This window comes from Dendrobium catenatum, unplaced genomic scaffold (genome assembly GCF_001605985.2).
Source record: "Dendrobium catenatum unplaced genomic scaffold, ASM160598v2 fragScaff_scaffold_716, whole genome shotgun sequence".
Taxonomy (NCBI): domain Eukaryota; kingdom Viridiplantae; phylum Streptophyta; class Magnoliopsida; order Asparagales; family Orchidaceae; genus Dendrobium; species Dendrobium catenatum.
Window position 1 is genome coordinate 628,654 of NW_021319178.1, and position 24,661 is coordinate 653,314.

At 35.9% G+C, this 24,661-nt stretch overlaps 1 protein-coding gene across 1 annotated transcript; it reads right to left on the minus strand.

The window, feature by feature from the left end:
- Positions 1–338: 338 nt before the first annotated feature.
- On the minus strand, positions 339–24,661 carry LOC110108365 (long chain acyl-CoA synthetase 2). The gene is made up of 19 exons (XM_020838985.2): positions 24,387–24,661; positions 24,024–24,087; positions 23,667–23,756; positions 23,516–23,572; positions 22,095–22,143; positions 6,738–6,814; positions 6,605–6,644; positions 6,414–6,508; positions 2,872–3,039; positions 2,536–2,646; positions 2,359–2,446; positions 2,162–2,228; positions 1,972–2,047; positions 1,774–1,891; positions 1,430–1,675; positions 1,216–1,355; positions 946–1,131; positions 733–852; positions 339–617 (listed from the first exon to the last, which is right to left on the minus strand). Exons 1-19 carry the CDS (start codon positions 24,530–24,532, stop codon positions 567–569), a joined length of 1,989 nt encoding a protein of 662 aa, XP_020694644.1. The 5' UTR covers positions 24,533–24,661; the 3' UTR covers positions 339–566.

Below are 24,661 nucleotides of genomic sequence, written 5' to 3' on the forward strand. Positions count from 1 at the left end.
CTGTCCGGTGTGTGTCTATATATATATATATATATATATATATTACATTAGCTGACACCCACATAATATCAACGAATTTACGAATGACCAAAGTACACAGTTCATTTTGGTCAGTTGGTTGGGAGCTTTGACTACCAATCAAGAAGTGTTGGATTCGAGCCTTATATATATGATTTGTGTATGAATTTGTCTTAATTGGCCTAAATGTCCCCAAAAAAACAAATGACCAAAGAAATTTGTTGAAGTACTCATAAGCGAAATTGCATGCCCTATTAAATATACATGAAAAAGCAGTGTGCTAAGTAAACTTTATTGGCATAACATTCGAAGCTATATTCTCGATAAATATGATTAGGCCAGCTGAATAGCTCAAAGCATGCATTCATCCATTTTATTCCTGAGACCATATTGACTGGGGAGCGTCAATTGAAATAAAAAATCTTTTACAGCAATTCCTAGAATATATTTCAGCGTTTGCTAAAGTTGGAAACCACCGGACTGTTTGGTTACAGTAAGCAACATTAATCTGCGTACTCCATTAATTACATCAAAGATAAATACAATACTCATGCTTTTTTTAATTGTTTTGCTTCGATGTATAGTTCATCAACCAGGTCCTGCAAGAATTATCCACCACTCTCGTGTATCAGTAATGTTACTAATTATATCGGGTAAAAGCAAAACAATTAAGGAGTACAGAATTGTCATTCATAGCGATCGATGATTAATGACCTTGTAGTATTTGAGCAACTGAACTCTTTTCAACTTAAAGGTTGGAGTAATTAGGTCTCTTTCAATGTCAAATGGCTTTGGTTCTAAATGTACTGCTTTCAGTAGCTCAAAACCTTTCAACTGTGTTATAAGTCAATACTAAACTGATCATGATCTGTTAATGAATTTTCCATGAAACAAATGATCGAAATTAGTTAACGACTGCATACTTACTTGCTGCCTTTTACCAGTGTTATTTAACTCGTTAAGGATATGCTTTCTTGCTTTTTGATGCTTACATAAGTCCTCAAAGCTGCCTGCATAAACTTGATTACTTTCTGCCCATTCCTCCAATGCCTTCTGCTCTGGAATAGCAACGGCAACAAGAAATGACTCGAAACTGCTCCCGTAAACCCATATCTACTTGTCAACAAAATTCAAGCACGTATGATCAGTAACATTTACATATGTATACTACTTATTAGTAGCTGTTTCGTTACATACTGATGCGACAAGAGGGCATTGGCAATATGCACTTTCAATGATTTCAACAGAAACGTATTCTCCTTGTGACAGTTTAAAGATGTTCTTTTTCCTATCAATTATCTTCATTGCACCATTGGGTTGCCATTCTCCTATGTCACCTGCAAGCACGAGGTTAAGGGTTAATATAATATAATTTATTGTCAATCAAAACATCAAATAAAATTTAATTTACCTGTATGAAACCATCCGTTTACAATTGCTTCATTTGTAAGGTCCTGGCGCTTGTGATAACCAGAGAAGAGTGTTGTGCCCCTTAAACAAATCTCTCCACGAGGTGTATCAGAAAGAGCGTCGTAACCCATCTCTGGTACTGATTCCAGTCTAGCCTCTATTGTGGGGACTGGAACACCAACAGACCCTATCATTGGGAAAACATTGGCTATTGATGTGAAACAACCAGCACAGCTTTCTGTAAGACCTGAGTCCGACAATCAACGCATGAATCCAACATTCATTTTCCACGCTATATATATTGTACGTTCTCAAACAATATAAATGCAAGTTCAACATGATTACCATATCCTTGCAAAAAAACACTGCAGCTTGTGACCCTGAAGAATTCCTCAACATGCTTAGGAACTGGTGCAGCTCCTGATAGCATCAAGCGTATACGACCTCCAAGTCCTTGTTTGATCTTCAGGTCATATATATATTAACACATGAAAACTTTGATTACTATACTAATTAGAAGATATAGAGATAGTTAATACTGACTTTATTGAAGATAAGCTTGTCAAAGAAAGGTGAGGCCTGGTCCTGTTTGAACCCATCCTTTAAATTTTTCAACTTGCTGAGTTGAACATATTTATAGGAGGCACAAAACAAATCGTTTATCTGATGTTAGTAGAAGCTGGTGCACGACAATAGGTAACAATTGAGAACAAGTGCTAATGAACTGACTTACTGTTGATAAGCATATTCAAATATTTTTTTTGCTAATATTCCTCCAGATTGAATCTTTTGATTGATGCCTTCATTTCAAAGAAACACCCACCATTATATGAGGTAGCTGCAGAGCTCTTGTTACCAGGTAAAAAATAAATAGATCCAAAGTATATATATATATGTATGTATGTATATACTCATCATGTTGGGGAGAACCTGTGTAGATTCGGTCGAAAACCCTTGGCACACCACAAAACAATGTGGGCTTTAGCTCCTTAATGTCATCCATCAGAAGTCGAACATCCTAATAGTTAAATTTAAAATTAAGGCTCCAATTGACTTCTTTATTTTGTAGATTAAGAAAAAGGACAAACTAGTAACCATCATATATACCCCTTGCCAAAATCCGATTGAGGCGCCCTTATAGATACAATAGTTTTCCACTATCTGATCAAAAACATGGGCTAGCGGGAGAAATGATAGGTATGAGTCTTCTTCACTCAGCTACATAAACAAGTACATGTAAATAAAGGAGTTGCTCACGTAGTAAAATTTTACGATTAGTAAGAGAATTAAAAAAAATGCAAATTAGAAGTGCTTAAAAGAAGCTAAAGGTAGATTTGGATAGAAGGAAAGAAACTGCTTAAAACAATAGAAACAATTAAACTAATCGGCCACAAAAAATATCTTGATTAAGCTATACAAGATTGTTGGGAACGATGGCCTCACCGCTTTATCAGTCTCTAAAAGTAGATAATCTATGCTAAGAACTTGAGTCACAATAACTTTGTTGGACAAAACCACTCCTTTCGGTTCTCCAGTAGTTCCACTAGTATACATAATTGTGCAAATGTCATCCTTGGATTTTGATGGAAGTTCACAGCTCTGATCATATTCCTGAAACAGAAAGCTAGCTAGCATATTGCCATGGCATTTGTGCACAAATTGTGATAGTTATTTATATTCATTTTCATATGAAAAAATTGATCATGATCAAGGCAGATAAAGTAAATATCAACTTTGCACGTACAAACATGAAGAATTGAATATAACCTAGGCTCTAGACTTATTTGCGTTGTCTATCTTATGCACACTAATAAACCATGTTGGAATGAGAGCACTTTTAGAACTAGAAAATATTTTTCTATAGAAATAAATTAAAGAACTAGAAAAAGTTGAGAAAAAATAATATAAAAACGGCTACTTGGACTAAGAAGAAGATTACAGAAGATAAAAATGACTACTTATTTTATTTCTTACTTGATACAAACTTGCGACAATACATTTCAATCTAATGATTACAAATAACTCTCTAGAAAATTCTTCTATCATAAAAGACATTAAATATTATTTTTGAATTTTCTAAGAATTATTCTAGAATAGGTTTCTAGCATATTAATTCTTTATAATATTATTCTAGAATATGAGCTCTATTTAGACAACAAAAGCCTAAATAGTGAGCCAAAACTAAGTTTAACTTCTAACACTCTCTCTTAAACATAATTTTACAACTCCAAGTAAATTTTTTATCTTGATAGAATCTTCATACTTAAAAGGCTTGGTGAAATATCATCAATTTGGCCTTGTGACTTCATATACGCCACTTGCAATTCATTTCTTGTCACGAATTCTCTGATATGGGGATAACATGTATCAATGTGCTCAAGTCTATCATAAAAAACTTAAATTTTTGCTAGTGCTATTGCTAACTTATTATCAATATGAATTTTTGCTATTTTTTTTCTTATGGTAAGCATAATTATTTTAACAAATTTTGAAGCCAATTTGTGTGACAAACATATGAGGTTATAGCTACGTACTCTGTTTTGCAGGTACATAATATGACAATTGATTGTTTCTTTAACATCCAAATAAAAGTAGTCTCCCATTAAGAACACATAACCAATGGTACTCTTTCTATCATTCATTTCTCTAACCCAATCACTATTTATATACCATACAAGATTGAAATCGTTAGATGAGGAGTAAAGTAAGCCAATATTAAATATATTGTTAATATAATGTAGAATTCTTTTAGTGGTCATTATGTAAGTGGTAGTTGGAGTCTCCATATAGCAACTGATTATTAGTTCTGTGTGAAATTTGATTGTATCGATCAATCGGGTTATATCGTTGACTCAAACCTCAATTTAATTGGTCGAGCTCGTCAGAGGTTACAAGTGAGCCTCGCCCTACTTTGAGTTTGAGGGTCTCCCATGCAATGTTGTACACTCGAGCGTGTGGGCTCCAAAAATTCAGCCTCGGCCTCCCCGTTGCTTTACGCGGGAGTCTTAACATATTAAGTTCTGGGATAAATTTTGGGATGGTAGATTAGGTTTGTAGATAAGACACTACCCAAAGATTTCACCCTCATTTTGCGAAGACTTTATGACCTGAATTTTGGTTTCCTATAGGCGCAAGCTTCTATAGTTAATTACCCCTCCCGATAACAAGAGAGGAACTTTTGATTAACTGGTCATCAATCAGATACATAAAGAATACGTGTATCTGGCACATGGTAACAGCATGAGTTTAGGTGTTTAATAATTAAAATATAGAAATTTCACCATCTTGCACTTAAAGGGATTGGTGGGGGGAGCGATGATGAACCCAATCAAGATCCCATGGTTCTATTGTCCCGAGCCATTGTGGTCCCTAGTTTACTTAGTCAAAGGAGATAGTCGACCCAGCCTAACAAAAGGATCCTTGTCAATAGTCATGGGTTGTGTCGTCCAAGGGAACCTTGTAGACTTGGGGTGGATGTTTGTTTAAGGGGATAAATTTAAATCCACCTTAGCTAACAAAGGGCTTTGTGCCCTATCAATTATATCCTATTAATTCATATCTCAAGGACTTGATGCCATTGGGGAGCATACGAGCTTTGGTCATAATCGTAATTTAATGGTGACATTTGGTGGCAAACAAACCCGGTTCAGAGGGCCCCAGTCATAACCATTTACCTACAGCTCCATTTGATGGCAAAACTGTCGGTTAGAGGACACATGACACGTCCTTACTAGCAAGAGACTATTTGAGAATGAATCCTAGTGATATTCTCGACCAAACATTAACTCTTTGTGAGCTGAGATGTATTTTCAAATTTGTTCACCTCAAAAAACTACTATGGAGATTGGATGGGTTTTGCTTTAAGTGTTTGATAGTTTATTTCAATTTTAAAATTTTTTTAATTTTGGATGATTTTTGGAAATTTGGATTTTGTGGGATTTTGAATGTTTGATGGGTATTTGGAAGCATTTTGAATGTTTGGAGTATTTGGAATTAACCTCTTCGGTTTAAATATACATTCAACGCAACCATCATCGGGGTGTATGGGGTTATTGTATTTTATTTGTTGGACCTTATCGACTTTGCCAACAGAGGATCAGGTTCTTCATTGACTTAGATTTTATTAATGAATTTCTCTGTTCATAGGCCTTGAAGACCTAATATGAACGTATAAAGAAAATGCCACGATCGCGGCATCGATACATTCTTTTGATAGTTCGAATCGTGTCGACTCCTATTTACCAGCATAAGAGGATTGGGTTTGAATTTAAGTTTACTTATTGACCCGCTCAGCATCTTTAGACGTCACATGTGTGAATACATCACTCTTACCGGGGCCCATACGGATTTTATGATTGCACTTGCCCCTTTTGTGTACCTATGTGCATACATATTACAGTGCACGTGTGGGAAGAATTTCGAATATATGATGGGTCTTCTACAATAACTTGTAGAAGCCTGTGTTCATTATAATGCTTATGTATTTATCCATAGGTGGTATGAAAGCCTCAATAATCTTATTAACTAAGTGTTTTGAGTCTGGTCGAACTGAGACTCACTCACTCCATCCCCGAAAATAATGATTTGACCTGATTTTCTCCTCCCAGAACTCGTATAGGATAAATATGATGGCTGGCAAGTATTATAGACTCAGCAGAGAATGTGAAGTAAAAATGCATTGCTACAAAACTTATAGCAAAATATAGTTTCTAAGGTCATTGGGCCGATGACTCATGCTACCAGAAACTGAACCTAAGAACTTTTTGTTGACTATATTTGAGCACCGTATCATTACTTGAAAGTAAACTAGCATAGCGTTGGTTATTAGATTATTAATTTGGGTGACTGACTATCAAAACTTGAGTTATAATTTAATAAATTGTATATACGAACAAAAGAAATGAGATGGAATACATTGAAGAACACGCGTATGTGAAAAATGATGATGCTAGAAAATTATGTGCCTTTTCGAATTTGAACCTCACCAATGAGATAAAATCATTCCACGAAAAACAGCTTACTCCAACTTTTTCGGCTTCCTTCTTCTGTTCGCCAGTAACGATACCAAAACTTACAATCGCTGTCAATTAAAAACATTTTTTTTACCTCCATATTATGTAGTTGAATATATACAAATGTAATAGATTGATTACAAACGATTTTCTTTTTGACATACTTCTGAGAAAAGTAGAACAGCTTGGAAGGCACTTCAAGATCTGTGAAGATTTAAATATAAGAGCATTCACTCTAATGAGGTTCAACAAGTAAGCAGATATTCTACCATAAGGTGGTAAATAAGTTAAGCTTACATATGGTATCTTCTTTTGTTGAACAAAAGCAATTGAAACTTCTGCATGGTTGAGTATGAATTCTATTGCATCAGAACCTGCACCACACAAAATTTCAAATAATCAATTTTTTTCTAAATGAATACCAAGCATGTTGATGCCAAATACCTAAAAGGTGCTGATTATTCTTAGCTGTAACATTTGAGATTTGAGATTCTCTATTTTGGTAAACAACTAGGAGAAGCTTCTCATAAGAGGCATCAAATCATGCAACAAAGCTGGTGGAGCTCATCCACACTGATATTTAGGCTGCCATAACTCCAGCAACATTTTGGAGTAAACATTATTATTTGTATTTATATTCATGATTATAACATGAAAGCTGAGTTTATCTTTTGTGGACTCCAAAAATTCGCTCCCCGGCCTCTCCGCGGCCCCTTTCTTTTCTTTTGGTCGTTGAGGACAGTTTTAACAAGTATGTTCCGAGGCAAATTTTCAGAAGACAAATTGGGTTGTGAATAAGACATCACCCAGAGATTTCACCCTCATTTTGAAAGGACTTTATGATCTAAGTTCAGCTTTCCTATAGGAGCAAGCCCTTATAGTTAATTACCCATCCCGATAGCAAGAGAGAACTTCTGATTAAGGCTACTCGTCAAACATATACAAAATATCTGGCATATAGTAGCAACATGATTTGGTATTTGGCAATTTAGTATTTAAAATTAGAAATCTACCACCTCGCACAAAAAAGTAGATGGTGAGGGGAGTGATGAAAGACCCGATCAAGATCTCATGGTTCTGTCATCCCGAGCCATCATGGTCCCTGGTCTACTTAGTTAGAGGAGATAGTCGACCCAACCTGACAGAAAGATCCTTATCAAAAGCCATCACTACAGGAAAATCTTCTATTAATGTCAGACTTTCCGACAGATTTACATGCGTCGGAAAAAGTGGCATACTAACCGGAGGATATTTCAACGGTAAAGTTACGGTGGAATATCCAACGTATTTACCGTCGATAATTTACCAGCGCTTATTCCGCCGGCCAATTCTCTGGTATATATTATATTCCGGCTCTTTTTTCCGTTAGAAATTATCGGCGAAATCACTGTTGTAAATTGCGCCGGCTTATTCAAACTTGATGAAAACCCTATTTCGCCATCTGTCGTCTTTCTTCTCATTTTTTTTCCTCTTCATTTCAGTTTGCTTTGCTCGCATCAGAGACCTGGGCTGAATGTTGCCGCCATCCAAACTAGTCCGTTGCTGACGTTCGTCGTTGACCTTTCCCACATTCGTTGCCATCCTTGCTAAAGTTTGCTGCCTCTTTTGCTGATGTTCGCCACCGAATGCCATAAGTTTTTCTTTTTTTCATGGATGTTCTCAGTAGACATTTGCAAGAAATTGTAACATGGTGTATGCATTTTGTTCATGATATTCTTCGTGTTGATGAGTCTAGAGAGGGAGTTGATGTGTATATTTTTAGTTGAGATTAGAATGCTCTTATGGAATGAGATTAGAAAGAGCGAGAGTGAGAGATGTGTATATTATTAGTTTAGATTAGAATGTCAGAGATTAGAATGCTCTTATGGAATTTACTCTTATAGATATGATATGAAATGAGCATATACGTTAAATTGTTATAGTAGCTCTTATGGAATATAATATTACAGAGAGCGAGAGATTTGCCTTAGATGGTTTGCAGAGATTAGAATGTTTATGAGTGGCTAGCTTTACTCTTAGGGACAAGATATGAAATAAGCATATATGCAAAAATGTTGGAGAAGCTCTTATGAAAGATAAGATTAGAGAGATAGATTTTCCTTAGATGGTATTATCACGTGAACTACATTTTTACACGTCAAGAAAATTGTAAATATGTTGGAAATATCTCCAGTGCAAACTACATTTTCATACAGGTACCCCCTTGAAGACCTATACAAACCTTTCTTGGTGTGATAAAATTAAAAACCACAACCGCAATGTCACTTGATACCAACCGTATACATCTTTTTTGACGTTGTGGGCAAGATAAGACTCTTTATATTTCCCCTAAACGAGGGAGATGCCGGGAGGCTGCCAGATTTTTCATTAACAAGGGACCTCTGTAAAACAACACTATTTAATTTGCAAATAAATTAAAATCAATCTATATTTCTTCAATAGATGTTACAACAATATATAATATATTCATATTATATATAGGTTATATTATGGATATCAGAAATCAAAGAAGTTGGATGTATAACCGATTAATGCAAGGACGAAAGACATTAACATATGAGTTCATTAAAGGGGTAAATTTTATCATTAAAATAGCTTCTCAACTGCCGAGCTTCATCTCAGATGGAAATTTTTTATGCTCATATTATAAACATAAAAATCAAGTGCACCTATGCCTAGATGATGTAATTATTGATCTATACAATATGGGTTCATGCTAGAATATTAGTATTGGACTTCTTATGGTGAGTATGAGCTACATTTCAATTCTCGATATGGCCCGTCTGTAAGTTCTAATATAGCTGAGGAAGAAAATATTCGACCCGATCATGAGAACTTAGTTCTTGATACAACTGGAGCACAATTTGAACAATATATAGAAGAGTCACCTAATAAGGAGGCACAAATTTTTTTTTATTTGTTACATTCTTCTCAACAACAAATATGGAAAGGATGCACCACTCACTCAAAGTTATCCTTTGTTGTAAATATATTAAGCATCAAGGCATAATATAATATCACATGTACGGTTGCAAGCGAACCAAACGTTTGACGAGCTACTCGTTGCTCGATTCGATTAAAGCTCGTTGTGATCATTTAACTAACTAAACAAATAAACTTAAACAATATTTTAAATATTTGATCCTTAAATAAACAAACTCGATAAAATTTTGATTAATATTTAATTATAAAATTGATAAATATAAATAATATAAATATTTTTAATTTATTATAACATAATGAATTTGTTCATAAACAAGAGACATCTTACATTTATCATGTTTGCTAGATTATTTATTTAAGATGTTTGTGAATAAATTTAAGGTTTATTTTTTCAATAGATTATTTGCTAAATATGTTCATGAACATAGCTCGTTAATATTTGTTCGTTTAAAGCTCGATAAGCACTAAACAAATTGAACATGAACCAAACATGAACACTGATAAATTAAACCAACCAAACATGAACACAAATAATAAAGCTCGAATAAAACATGAATCGAACTTGATTAAGGTAATAATAAATGAACTCAAATATGAACACTCACATACTCGGCTCGGCTTGGTTCGTTTGCAGCCCTAGTCCCCTGTAAATATTTTAATCAATTTATTGGCCTGCTTAAGAAAATTAACCCGATAAATAATATAACTCCTATAGATTTATATCATACTTAAAAATTTGTTTTCAAACTTGTTTTGATATATATAAAGATAAATTATTATGTCAATGGATGTATGTTATACTATAAAGATATTAATAAGAGATTGCATGCCGTTACTATAATGCACCAAGATTTAAACCAAAATTTGTGATAAAAAGAAAGCTGAAGGAAGTACGTACCAGTCAGTAGGATGTTTTACTTAACCATAATTCCTAAACTACAACGGTTATATGCATCCATGATATTTGTTGAACATATGAGATGACATAATAAAGATATCTCACAAGAAGGTATTATTACACATCTGTCATAAACAGAGATTTGGAAATACTTTGATCGTACACATCCCACCTTCGCCATAGAATCAAGAAATATAATATTAGGTTTATGTGCAAACGGTTTTACTCCATTTAGCCAGTTTGCTTCACCTTACTCATGCTAGGCGCCCTAATATTCACCATGTATAATCTTCTCTCAGAGTTGTGTATGACCACTCCTTACATGTTTATGATGCTTATCATTCTAAAGCCACATAATCCAAAAGTAAAGATCAATGTATTCATACAACGGTTAACTTATGATTTAAATTTATTATAGGAAGAGGGATTAAGTACATATGATATCTACACCAAATAAAACTTTATAATGAGGGCATCATTACTTTAGACAATTGGTGAGTACGGAATGCTCTCAGGTTGGAACACTTCGATAAGTTAGCTTGTCCATATTATATGGAATATACAAATTCATCCACTTTAAAGCATGGAGGAAAGAACACTCGGTTCGATTCTCACCTCGGTTCGATTCTCACCGCATGTTCTTACATATAAGTCATCCTTATAGACAAAATAGGATGCCTTTACTAAAAATAAAATCGTGATGTCACAGCCTCCTCCTAGATTAACCAGGGAAGGTGGAAGTGATTTTATAAGGGCTTCTCCGCCTAGCTGTGGGGGCAAAAGGAGAGACACTGAGTTTTGTGCAATACTCGGAGGGTGCCTCCGAATAGTGGACATAGGTCAAGGTTTAACCGAACCACTATAAATCTGGTGTGTTCTTTCATTTCTTATTTCTGCATTTAATTTTCGCATTGTATTTTCTTTGTGGTGGATTTTGTGTTGACTTTTTTATTGCAAAAGATTTTTTAAAATACCTATTCACTTCTCTCTTAATTAGCCTTGGGCTAGTTCATAAGGGCCTAACATCCCTAAAAAACTTTCAGCATATTGTAACATATACTTTGCAAGCAATAATACATAGGCATCTAGTACATTCATATATTAGGTGAGGATATTTGTAACATGTTTACTCATCTCTAACTATACGCAATCATGATATGCTTGTGTCATAAACTTGTATATGCGTAGCCAATTTTACATGTATATGTACAGTGCATTTTGTAATTATAGTACGTATATGCATGATTTATTTTACTCGTTGAATGGTGTATTTGCATGATGCATCCTACCTATTTCAAATGCATACATGCATGCAAATGTATCATCATACAGTTTGATGTATGGGGGGTTGCATTTGCAATGTTCAAATATGATCAACTGTGTGACTGACTATTGTCGATGAGCATGCATGATTTCATTTTGGAAATTACAAATGCATTATGTCTGCTTGTATGAGTATTTTGAATCTGATGATGTTGTTTAACAGTGCACTAGTTTTCATTTGTCATGCATTAGTAGTGTAGTCTAGCTTGTTTCATCCTCTATACGTCACTATCAATTTCTTCAATTTTAAACATGTGGGATTGTACTTCAACTTGTAAATGAGCTGACATCGCATCAGAAGCATATGCCTGTTGCTTGCAAGCGATCTAATTTACCTGGTGTGACATCCTGGCATTGTAATAATCGGTGCCACAGTTTATCGATGGCTCGCAATTTTTTTGCTATTGATGCACTGCTTTAGCTTACAGCGAAGCGTAGTGTTGCATTATGGATCATTTGTTTTTTTTATGCAGGTAGACTATTATGCACTAATGAAACTCCTATAGATGCATGTAGATATTTGCATTTATCACGACCTTTTCACATTTGTTGGTAGATGGATAATCAATCAATGACACTTAAGTGTCTGCATTTGATGCATATAGATCATTTCTAGTTGCGAAGGATTGATGTATTTACTTTCCATTTAGTAGTTTTCAACTATAGGGGTGTTGTAACATTCATTGCTTATTGCTGATTATTAGATGTAGACAAGCTATTATACATACAACAAATCTTATGTCATTGCTAGAAGGCATTCACATTTATAGTATGCTTCACTATATATGTTTACAAAGGACTCTGTTGTGGGCTCCGAAAATTCGGCCTCGGCCTCCACTCGCTTTTCTTATTCGGCGAGGGAGTTTTAACGAACTAAGTTCCGAGGTAAATTTTGGAAGGCAGATGAGTTTGTAGATAAGACACTACCCAGAGATTTCGCCCTCATTTTGTGAGGACTTTATGATCTGAGTTCTGGTTTCCTATAGGCGCAAGCCCCTATAATTAATTACCCCTCCCGATCACGAGAGAGAACTTTCGATTAAGGCTAGTCATCAATCAGATACGTATAGAATACACGTTATCTGACATATAGTAGCAGCAAGGTTAGTATTTGGTAGAAATTGGGTTTTGAATTTTGGAAGGGTTTGAAAGAGTTTGGTAATTTGAAGGTTTTGACATTTAAAATAGAAATTTCATCATCTTGCACTTAAAGCTGATGGTGGGGGAATGGATGATGGACCCGATCAAGATCCCAGTGTTCCGTCGTCCCGGGCCATCGTGGTCCTGTCTACTTAGTCAGAGGAGGTAGTCGACCCAACCTGACTGAAGGATCCTTATCGGAAGCCATGGGTTGCTTCGTCCAAGGAGCCTGTAGACGGGGTTGAATGTTTGTCTAAGGGACAAATTTGAATCCACCTTAGCTTACAGAGGGCTTTGTGCCCTATCGATCATATCCTATTGATCATATCTCAAGGATTTAACGCCATTAAGGAGCGTAATTGGCTCTGGCCATACCGCTAATCCGTGGTGCCATTTTGGCGGCAAACCACTCGGTCAGAGGGCCCGGGTCATAACCGTTTACCTGCAGTGCCATTTGGCAGCGAAACTGCCGTTAGAGGACAACGTCCAACGTCCTTACTGGCAAGATATTATTTGAGAATGGATCCTGATGATATTTTTCGATTACGGCATTAGGCCTCTTTGTTAGCTAGAGTTTAGTTGAATTTGTCCACCCGGCAGACTGTTGCGGAGGTGTGGATGAATTTTGCTTTAAGTGTTGATGGATAGTTTCATTTTAAATATTTTTGGACTTTTGAGATTTTTGTAGGTTTTTGCAATTTTGTGATTTGGGTATTTGGGTGGAATTTTAATATTGGTATGGACATTTGGGTGGAATTTGAGAAATATTTATGAAACCTCTGGTTGAGATAACCGTTCAACACGGCATCATCGGGGTTATTCGGGGTCATTTCTTTTTATTGATTGAACCTTTCAACTTTGTCGGGCTGTCGACAAAGGATCGGGTTTCGTAGGCTTTTTGCCTTGTAAGTGAATTCTTTTGATAAAGGCTTTGGAGGCCTGATATGAATGTATTAAAACAAATATACTGGTCCTCTCAACCGTGTATTTGTTTGAGAGTTCGAACCTTGTCGACTCCTATTGATCCATATAGGAGGATCGGGTTCGAACAAGAATTCACTTGTCAGCCCGCGCAGCATCCCTAGACGTCACGTGTGTACCAATAACACGCTTGCCGGGGCCCTTGCGGGTTTGGTGGCATTCTATAATTAAACTCTGTTGAATCCTTTTTTACCTGTCTAAGGAATCGGGTTAAAATTTGTAACCCGCGCAGCATTCTCTAGACGTCACGTGTATACCAATAACACGCTCACCGGGCCCATGCGGATGTTTGGATTGTTACCTCTTTTAGTGTACCTAAGTGTGTACACTACAGTGCAGTGCGAGGGTATTTTGGAATATTCATGAAACGCCTTCTGTCCGCTTCCAAGAACGTCGCGGATCCGGTGGCGTTTCGTAGCAGCTTCTGAATAGAGTTGTTCGCTGCTTCGTACAGGTAGATTGTCGTGCACTATTTGTTGATTTTTGTAGGCGGGTACTAAGTGCACTAACTAATTCTCCTGCCTTGATCGTAGATTTTAATGTAAATTCTGTGGCGGGGCTCCAACAGAAAGCTCGTGGGAGCTTGTATATGTCGTATCCTTCATGCACTTTGTTGTGGTCTTTGATCTTTCAGTACATCCGCTACTACTGCATGTAGGTAGTGTGGATGTCTTCCTTCTCAGACTGAAATTGACTTCAGGATACTACATTTACTGAAGTCTTCTGCATCTACCCATAAGTGGCATATATACATAATCCAATTTATATAAAAGAGAATGTATGTTTATGCAGATCTTTATAGAAATATGTGGTATATAGTGGGTCTTCTATCTGATTATCTTTTGAGCTTATATCTGTCATAGTTCTCTTCCGTATTTACCTTGCATATGAATAATTGGTGCTCTCGCCATATCAATATGACATATTCACCTTCTTGGTGGAGCATAGTAGGGATTATTGTATCCCTCCACGATGGTTTTCCATGGAGACTGTAATTCACCTTTAATCTTCTACCAAATATGCTCGTTTGCCAATCTCACAGGGTATTACATCTTTGTTGCACATATTATAATTTTCATTTGTGAACATTGTGTTGTACTCATAAAGAAATTTGTAGTAGTTGTAGGAGGGTAATGTACTTGTTTGAATGATAGATCATATGTAATAATCCTCATTATTATTCCATAAGAGGTTTGCAACATTAATCTATATTATGAATCAAACTATACTAGTCTATCTGATCATTGCTTGGAAATATCATTTTATTTGCATTCTATTATGAAGCTACAAGTTAATCAAGATTCATGGGCTTTATGACCAAATCATATTTCTCCTAATTATTCTTCATTATTTGCAAATATAGTTTTCACTTGGCAAGTTCTTGTCCTTCAAGAGATGATTTGTAATAAGTAATTTATTGTGAACTTAATATTATCACAATATCTCTATCTCAATCCACATGACTCTTTCAAATTAAATTAGTCATCCAAAAATATCGTTCTTAAGGTTTATGATTAATTATTGCAGCATTGCTTGCATGATTTTGTTTAGATGAATTTTAAATGACCAAAGTAACCATCAATAATATTCAATTGAAGGTTTTTGTATTGTGTCTTACATTCATCTTGGCCATATTTAACTTTGAGTCAAATTCATGTACATTGAACATCCATTTGGTCTCTTGCTTGTATGTGGATCATGTTTGGATACCCTCCTTCATGAGTCTCATGCTTGTATGTGTGAGATTTTGGAACATTATTCACCACCACTCATTGTAGTTCATTAGATTAGAGTATTTCATGAATCATTTTGGAGAGATAAAAGTTCAAGTCTTTATAAACTCCGGTCCACATTCAAGTTCACCTTTGATTGTTCAGTTCAATTCAGGCTTAAGATGAGCCTCTTCCCTTCAATCGAGTCCCTGTAGTCCTTGCAAATGCAAATTAATGTCAAAATTTTCTTTATCATTTGAGTTCATCAGATCCAAATAAAGCATCATTTCACGGAAATTTCAGCAGCCTTCCGGCGTCTCCCCCGTTAGGGGAAAAATTACATAAAACTGAGACTTTCCCACCACGCTAAGAAAAGCGTGCAAGGTAGATGCCCTCTTCTAGGACATCGCGGCCGTGTATTTTTTTATCCCCACACTAAGAAAACCGTGCATGGGTTTTTTGCAAAAAAGTATATTTTTATTTTTGAAAATATTTTACAAGAAAAGCAGTTATTTCCCCGCAAGCGGGTACTTATGAGTATCCTCTTCTGTCGTCGTCTATCGCATGCGGTTCCCATCCACCGAACGACGGAAAAGCGTGCATGGGCGATTTTCTGTGCGTGCTACGAACTCCGAGAGAGATGTAGGAGACGCGAGGATCGCTCGCCTACTCTTGTCGTGGGTGCGCGCCGGTTGCCGCCTCAAAAAAAAAAAGAACCCGTGCACCTGAAAAGCGTGATAGTGGTAGACCACCGACTACACGGCTATGCCGAGGTAAGAGAGCAAACAAGGGTTTCGAAATCGAGAAAAAATTTTTCTTTCTCTTCTTTTTTTTTTTTTGGAGAAATCTCTCTTTTTTTTTTTTGTAACTTTTTTCTTTTTTTTTCAAGACTACATTCTTCTTTTTTTTTCACAATAATGAAAAAAATAAATAAAAACTAATACAAAATCTATCCTATAACAGGAAATAGAAATACAATAGAATATAAGATAAAAAAAAAAAATTAAAGAAGTTTGTTGTTTTGATGTAGGCTTGGGTTGAATGGAATGAAGCAGGTTTGAATGCAAAATTATTGTACAACAGATTTATGGAAGTGGTGGGTTAAGATTTGTAGAAATCTGTTTGGAGGAATGGGCTTTGGAATGGTCAAATGGATGGGATTTGGTATGAGAAGTGGAGTTGAACTTTGCTGTTTGGTGGAGAAGAATGGTTCTGTTTTGTATGGAGTGGAGAGAGGTTCATCATACTCAAATTCTTCCAACAAGATGCCACATGTTTCCTGTAACTACATGAAGGACTTGACAAATCCGAATAACTGGAATTTACTCCATCTCTCTGTTGAATCGACTCAGAACTCTCAAGATTGAGATCAAATGTTGAAATATATGTACCACCTCTATCTAAATCATCCATTATACCAAGAGATATGCATAAACTCTAATGAAATCTATCATAAGAGAAAGCTCTGTTCTGATAAGCTCAAACAGGTTTTTCATTCATAACCCCCACTTCCTTTGTGCAAATGAGGTCTATGGCAGATGAAGTTCACGGTTAGAGTGGCGGAGCTCAACTTCTTCAGTTGAGAGAAGAGATCCCTTCAGCTTTCATGTGAGGTGAAGTGGACGAGAGTTCAGTGGAAAAGGCTTGGTTCAGCTGTAAAGGAGGGAGCTAGGACTGTCCTGAAGAGGCTGAGCTATTAGACATTTAGTAGAACCATAAAGGCTCTCAGACCAGCTCAGCAGAGGTTTTGAGATCGGGTATGGGCTGTGGTGGACGGAGCTCTAGAGTGAGAGGGCTGCAGCTCTTTGAACTTGAACGGTGGAAAGGGCTTGTTGTTTAGCTGAGGGAAGAAGGTCGGTTGGTGTTGTGAGGTGGATTTGGAGCCGTGGTCTTCAGCCTGGGCGTGAGGAGGCAAAGACAGACAGGGAAGGGAAGAGAGACTTCAGCCGTAGTGGAGAGGAGTTCGGAAGAGCAAAGATCATTTTCTTCAGGACCTGGAGCTCAAGACAAAGAGGAAGCTTGAAGGGAAAGAAGTAGCGGAAGCAATAGATCATGGCTGTGAAAGTGATCCCCAAGAAATGAAGGGCTATTTCGCTCTGTTTTACTCACCAATGCAGCGTCTGAGGCAGGATTTGATCTAACGTCGACGGATTTTCAGGGATTTAGCAGAAGATTTCGGCAGAAGCCTTCGACACATCCGAGGTAAACACATTAATGTGATTGGATTTTTATTTTTGACTTTGTTCTGATTTTATTTATTTTAAACTAATATTAAAATTAATAATATACTATTATTAATATTAATATTAGTTTTAGATTGCAATCTTGTGTTTAATTCAAAACAAAAAAAACTCTTGATTTGCATGCCAACTGCTCCATTTTCTGTGTCAGAAATCGGTAGAGCATTTAGGGTATTGCTGATATTTAAATCACAATGACTCGGTCCGTTTCACGATCGGACATCATCCCATCACCGACGAGGCTAATTTCCCTCGTAATACGCGTCTTTGGATCATATTTGAATCGCAATTGAAATTTACGAAGCCACCTCAAACGATCCAAATTTATTAAATAAAATGTATATCCTGAATGTCGACGACGTTCCGGACGCAATGGCGCTGTCCGTTTGTCGATCGGACGTCGTCCGAGCATTTTCGAGGCCTTGTTTCCGTCGTAGTGCAGGCCTTTATATCATATTTGCATCACCTAAAAATTCACCATTGTCTCAGATGATCCAAATTTATCAAATAAAATATATTTTCTGAATGTCAACGACATTCTGGACGCAATGGCGCTGTCCGCTTGTCAATCGGTCGTCGTCCGAGCATCTTCGAGGCCTTGTTTCCATCATAACGCAGGTCTTTATATCATATTTGCATCACCTAAAAATCCACCACCACCTCAGATGATCCAAATTTATCAAATAAAGTATATTTTCTGAATGTCGACGATGTTCCGGATTCAATGGAGCTGTCCGTTTATCGATCGGACGTCATCCGTGCGTCTTCGAGGCCTGATTTCCTTGAAATGCGCGTTGTCTCGAAATTCATGTCACTCATTAGGATGATCTAAATTGAACAAGTAAAATACAGTTTTTTGAGTATTTGCAATGTTCTAAACACAATGATGAAGTCCGTTTGTTGATCCGACATCCTTTGATCAGCCTTGTGCTTTAATTTCGGGTGTCGGTCGTCCGATCTCATCCGATTCAATTGCGAGGGGCCTCGACACAGCAGAGTTCGATGTCCTGATCGCAACGATGTCGTCCGTTTAGCATTCGGAGGTCATATGACCCTTTAAGTGACATGTGGCGCTAAGGCGCGTAATGTTTTATTCACCAATTGGTGTCCTTTATCGTGTGGTTTGAGGTATAGGGGTCAACATCTGTTACGATGGTTGCATGTTGCTAGCCATCACCCATAGGTAGACTACTGTATAAATGAGGAGTCTCCTACAGTGGTTCGTAGGAGCTCGTATGAATTGCAAATATATTATTCTTGCTTGTAGGCAATTTTATATGTGTTGCAAATCTTTTATCATTGTTTGCATGAGAATTTCTCTTTATCTCGAGAAACTCATTTCCTTCCTTTCATGTCAGCTCCTTTCATCTGCAAGGATCTTATGCATTTGCTAGATACTTGATTGGTTTTGACTGTATTAATGCTCTGACATTTATCGAATGCTGCCTGTATATATTTGCGAGCAATACCATCATTTGCAATTAGGTTTAGTACATGCATTTTCAGTCTTCTATTGCTATCCATGGGTAAGTATATTCATTGTGAATTTACTTCTCTAGCCTGCAAGTAGACTTTCATGTGTATAAGATGTCTTCTAATATTGCTTGCATTGCTAAAGTTCTGGATTTGTTGTGATCTTCGGTGCTTGCTTTTAAGTGACATGTTGCATATCCACAGTCACAAAGGGTCCTTTATCCTTGCAGTATACCTACTACTACTGCTTGAAAGCAAGCTGATTTGTTCAATTGTAGATTGATACTGACTATCGGACGAGCTACATTCATTATCAAATTCCCTATGCATGTTGATTAGCAAATTGTCGCACACTCTTACATGTCTTTCAAAGTTTGTAGGGGTTGCCACGTGTATCTATAAGCTAGCTAATATTGGTTGTAGGGAGATCGTTACACTCTTCACATGTTTTTTTGAGTGTATTTGTAGGGTGGATGTCAATGTTATCATTTACAAGCAAATGAGTTCATCCGCAAGTTAACTGGCACTAACTGTGAGTAGGTTGTGGTGTAAATGATGATTTATATATTGTTACTTATGGATTAAACGTTGTGTACATAACGAGTCTTCTCGTATCGCGGGTGTTTACTTTCATTGCAACTCTACTAATGTTGCTTATAGACCAAATGTTGTGAGCATCATAAGTTCTTGTGTCCATAGGTTAATTTTCTTGTTCATTACAAGTTCTTTGCCTAAGCTCATGAGAGCTCATGCTCAATCAAGTTCTTGGTCATCACTAGTAAATTGGCTAGTTGAATATGACATGTTAATTTAATTTCATCATTTATAGGCATGTCATTATATACACTAAGAGTTTTCTTGTCATTGCCCTTTATTTACTTATTGATATTCAATTAAATAAGCAGGATTATTTTTCATTATTTGTATTTTAAACTTGATCAAGTATTTATTGATTTAATGTCTAGTTTCTTGTATATTATTTCACAAATTTTGTTCTGTATGAGTCGTTCAAGTCAAGTCTACTATATTTTTGTTCAAGTTAGATCCTGTGTTTAGTTTGAATTTTGGCAGCCTCCTGGTATCTCCCCTGTTTAACGGAAATTGTGGGAGCTGGGCCTTTTCTACCACGCTACAAGAGCTTATAGGGTTGGTGTCAGGTAACACCACAGCTATGATTTTTAATCCCACCATGCTACGAGAGCATGTAGGGTTCTTAGAGGCATATGTCTGAAAATCCATAGTTTTTTTCCCCGCTTGCATAATGGAACATACACTGGTAATTAGAATTGTTCCTGCCATGCTACGAGAGTATGTAAAGGCCTACCGCCTCGTCACAAGCATCACACCGGGTTCCCTCCCACCATGCTAGGAGAGCATGTAGGGTGGTCCACCGGCACGCCACTAGCGTCAAAAGTGGGGTTGTGAGACTAGAATAATAATAATAATAATAATAATAATAATAATAATAATAATAATAAGGGTAGAGAGAAGATGGTTGTGGAGAGGAGTTGTTGGTGGTTTTTGAGGGGATTACAGGTGATTGAAGTGGAGGAAATCGGTCCAATGAGCACATGTGAGAATTATTTGAGTGACTATGAGTGTAGTTTGAGTGATTGTGAGTGGATCAACTACTAGAAGTTGGATAGGGAATGGAGATTAGATGTATTGGCCGAGGAACTGCAGTAGGAAGATTTTATCCGGTGGGGCTTAGCAGTTGGTATGGCGAATGAGAGGAGTTCGACATTGTGAGGAGCCTTGCTTGAGGAAGAATTGTGAGCCATGATATATAGTTCAAAGAATAAAGATGCTAGAATTGGCAAAATAACAAAGAGAATCATCTATTGGAAGAAGAAGATCAAGCAAACAAAGAGCAAAATCCCCACTTGCCATCATCTTGTACAACTTTGGAAGATAGTCCATGGCAACAATGAACTTAAGTTTGCAAAAGATACATGAGATAGCCAATGAGCTTAATGCCATTTTTCATTTAGTTAATCAATAATTCCTTTTATATGAAGAAGTTGCACAAAATTAAAGATTGAGAAAAACCATTAAAAAAAAAAAAGAATGAGACATTGGAGCTTGTCGTAGTTTTAGAAAGCCATGAAGCTATGGATATGAAGTGGGTCTTCGGGAGCCAGTAGCAGATAAGTGGAAGGGGGCAAAGCAAGATTAGTGGTTAGATGATACAAGCAGTAAGCTGATATCAATTACGACAAGAATTTGCTTAATGATGCCTGTATGAAATTACATTGATATTATCTATTGTAACTCAAAAACAAACGAAGATTTTTCAGTTGGATGGCAATCAATTTTCCTGAAAACATGTGTATGTACAACCTATGTGATATAAAAGAGTACCAAGAAAAAATCTTGAAGATAAAAGAAGATAATATATGGCTTGAATTAAACAAGCATCTCGAGCTTGAATGATCATATTTATTGCTATTATATCATAAACTTTTAATTTGGAATTTTATTGTATTTGAACATTTTCATTGAGAATATTAATATTGATTATATCAACTTGAGATGAAAAGCAAAGATATTTGATCCATAAAACCTCCCAAAATTTTATTTCTATTTTCTTATCCCATTTTGTGCTAGTAAATTTATCTTAATTTTCATCAAGTTTTAAATAAATACATTGCTATGCAATGTAAATTGAAGATGCATAACAAAACGAAATTTGGATATTTTCTCTTATTTTGCTATATAGATATGGTGATGCACAACTTTGGCTCAAATTGAGATAAAATAAAGTCATTCTATAATCGACATGGCTCAACTTGAGATCAAATTGAAAGACTTCGAGCCAATTTTGTTTGGGGCGGAATCAATTCAAGATTAGATCGTTAACAAATCTACATAATATCAATCAGATTAAGAACATTAAAAGATAATTCAGTGGACAAAAAAAGAGTGATAGAAAGAAGCTACATACCTAAAGTGTCGTATAAAGGTACATAGCAAATTCTTTGACTGTAACAAGCCTACAAAAAATAGATATCGGTTGGACAAGTTTATGGAAAAAAAAAATTTATTATTTTCTTTTTTCTCTATTTCCATGAAGCTTTTTTTTTAATTATTTATAAAATAAACCAAATCACTTGCAAGTTATTATTTTTATTATGAATTTTTGTTAATTTTCTTATAGAAACTAATTGGTGTAAAACTTGTGATATAGGTTTAATATCTAGATTATGAAGAAACACTATCACTCAACTATTGCATATCTTAAATAGTAAGTGGAAAACTTATCCAAGTTAATCCTAAAATAATAGTGTATAGTTACCCATCAACTTAAATTTTAAGTTCATTGCATAAGTATCACTACCATTATAATAAGAACAGGTTAAATTTTAAAATAGTGCCTCTGACTATTCTATATAATATTTTTAGTCCTAAAGTATAACATTGCTCTAATTTAGTCCCGTGACTATACAAAATTGATCCATATGATCCCTTTGAGACTAGATTAGGATTAGTTTTATAGAGTTGATGTACTAAATTAGGATCAATTTTATATTACAATTACAACAAAAGGTACTATTTCAGATCAATTTTATAGAGTCAGTTGATTAAATTGAAACTAGGCGATACTTGAAATTAAATTGGTTATACACGAATAGTTTGGGGACTTTTTTGAATTTTTTTTAATATGAATTTAATTCTTATTTCACTTTTAATATGTGAGTACTTTTCATTCTGATATGAATCTCAACAATCGCTTGCTCATGTGAGTCCAAGGTATTGGTCATTATTGCCCATTATATAAAAGGTGTACATGATATCTGCACTCAATCGCATGGAACCTACATGGCAGCTGTTGACCTCGTTTTTTTTGCTCGAATGTTCTCGAGCCTTTTCGATCGATTTAATTGAACCCCGTCGAGCCCAATTCGAGCTCGAATTGACCTAATTCGAAGTGTAAAGGTCTACGATCATTTTGTCCTTCGGGATAGTGTGATCGTACTCTTTGCATTCGAACCACACGAGCAGAATCCTTTCGGAGACCCACAGCAGCCACCTACCCTTCAAGTTTGCTCAATCATAATAGAAGTATTCAAGTTTGATTAGAGTCGTAAATTGGATAAAACACTTAATCCCAAGTAAACTATGTGCTATGATGCCATGGAATGTCAAGAGACTAAGTTAAGTCTAGTACACTTGTAGATAGACACTAAACATCAAAAGCTTAAGCTGATAGGTAAGAGCAAATACAAGTATTTTAGAAACTGAATTGTTATTTGAAGCAAACTTCAACAGAACATGCAATTTTTTTCAGTATGATGAGTGGTTCTTTTAGTTGCTCGGTAAGGGTGAGGTATAAAAAAGCACATTAGTTCGCATTTATGGTTGTACCTCCATGACAATCAACCACTCAGAGCAATTTGATCCATAAATGCCACATCGATCACCCTGCAGTAAATTAATTAAGAAATATCTCTGTAAAAACTCCTGTAACTTGCAAGATAAAGCTATATATGTTAAGGAGTGGGATTAATATGCTCACAGAGCTAAGACCACATCTTCGCATGGCAGATCCAATCTTGATAGCTTTTTCATAAACTTGTTCGAATGTTTGCCAAATATAAGGGCTTGCCTGAACATTGAGTATAAATTATGCAACTATAGATGTTGAAAATTCATAATAGAGAAAACATTTTTGAAATAATTCAAGTAATTAACGAGTTAAACTACAACGTTAAAGTGGCCGTACGGGCATTCCAATCATTTGGGATAGTTTTTTTATTATTTTTAAAGCAATTTTTTTAGAACAAAAATTTCTTGAAATTGTAATATTTTTACTATAAAAATGCTTTAGAAAATAGTAAGAAAGCTGTTCCAAATAAAATCTTAAATTTCATACCCTCTCATCCATAATTTGCCGATGACCAAGCATTTGTTTTTGAGGAAATCTTTTAACAGATTTGCTGCAAGGATATGAGTAAAAAAAGTCATATTAATTAAACTTCAATTTCGATTTGATTTTGCTTACAGCTTATGCAAATCAATTCCGCAAAAGCTTCTAAAAAGAATAGTTCCAAACTCAAAGCTATGCTAGTACATAGAAATAAATGTAAGAGATTTTTTGAAGGAATTAGAGCGGGTTAGATTTTTTTTAGGCTAGCTATAGCATGAAGCAGTAGTTGGAAAGAATAATTACAATGTTATGACAAAGATTTGGGCAACTATTATCTAATGCGCTTAAAATTAATAGATAGATATTTACCAGAACAAATCCCAAGGAGAATCTATTCCTGGAGGCAGCTCGAGGAAACCATTTTGGGCGTAAACGCATCTGTAGACAGGACCAGCCGATGGGTTGCTTCCGACAGCCGGCATTGATTCTTCCACCTCAACTCTGTAGACCTCCATTGCTACTCTCTGTTTCTTGATCACTACTCCAACTTCCTGTGAATGTTTTTCTTTAGCAGCGATGTAAACTAATTAAGTAGCACACAGATGAGAAAGATAAGGATGAGCAGCTTCAAGTTTAACACCATT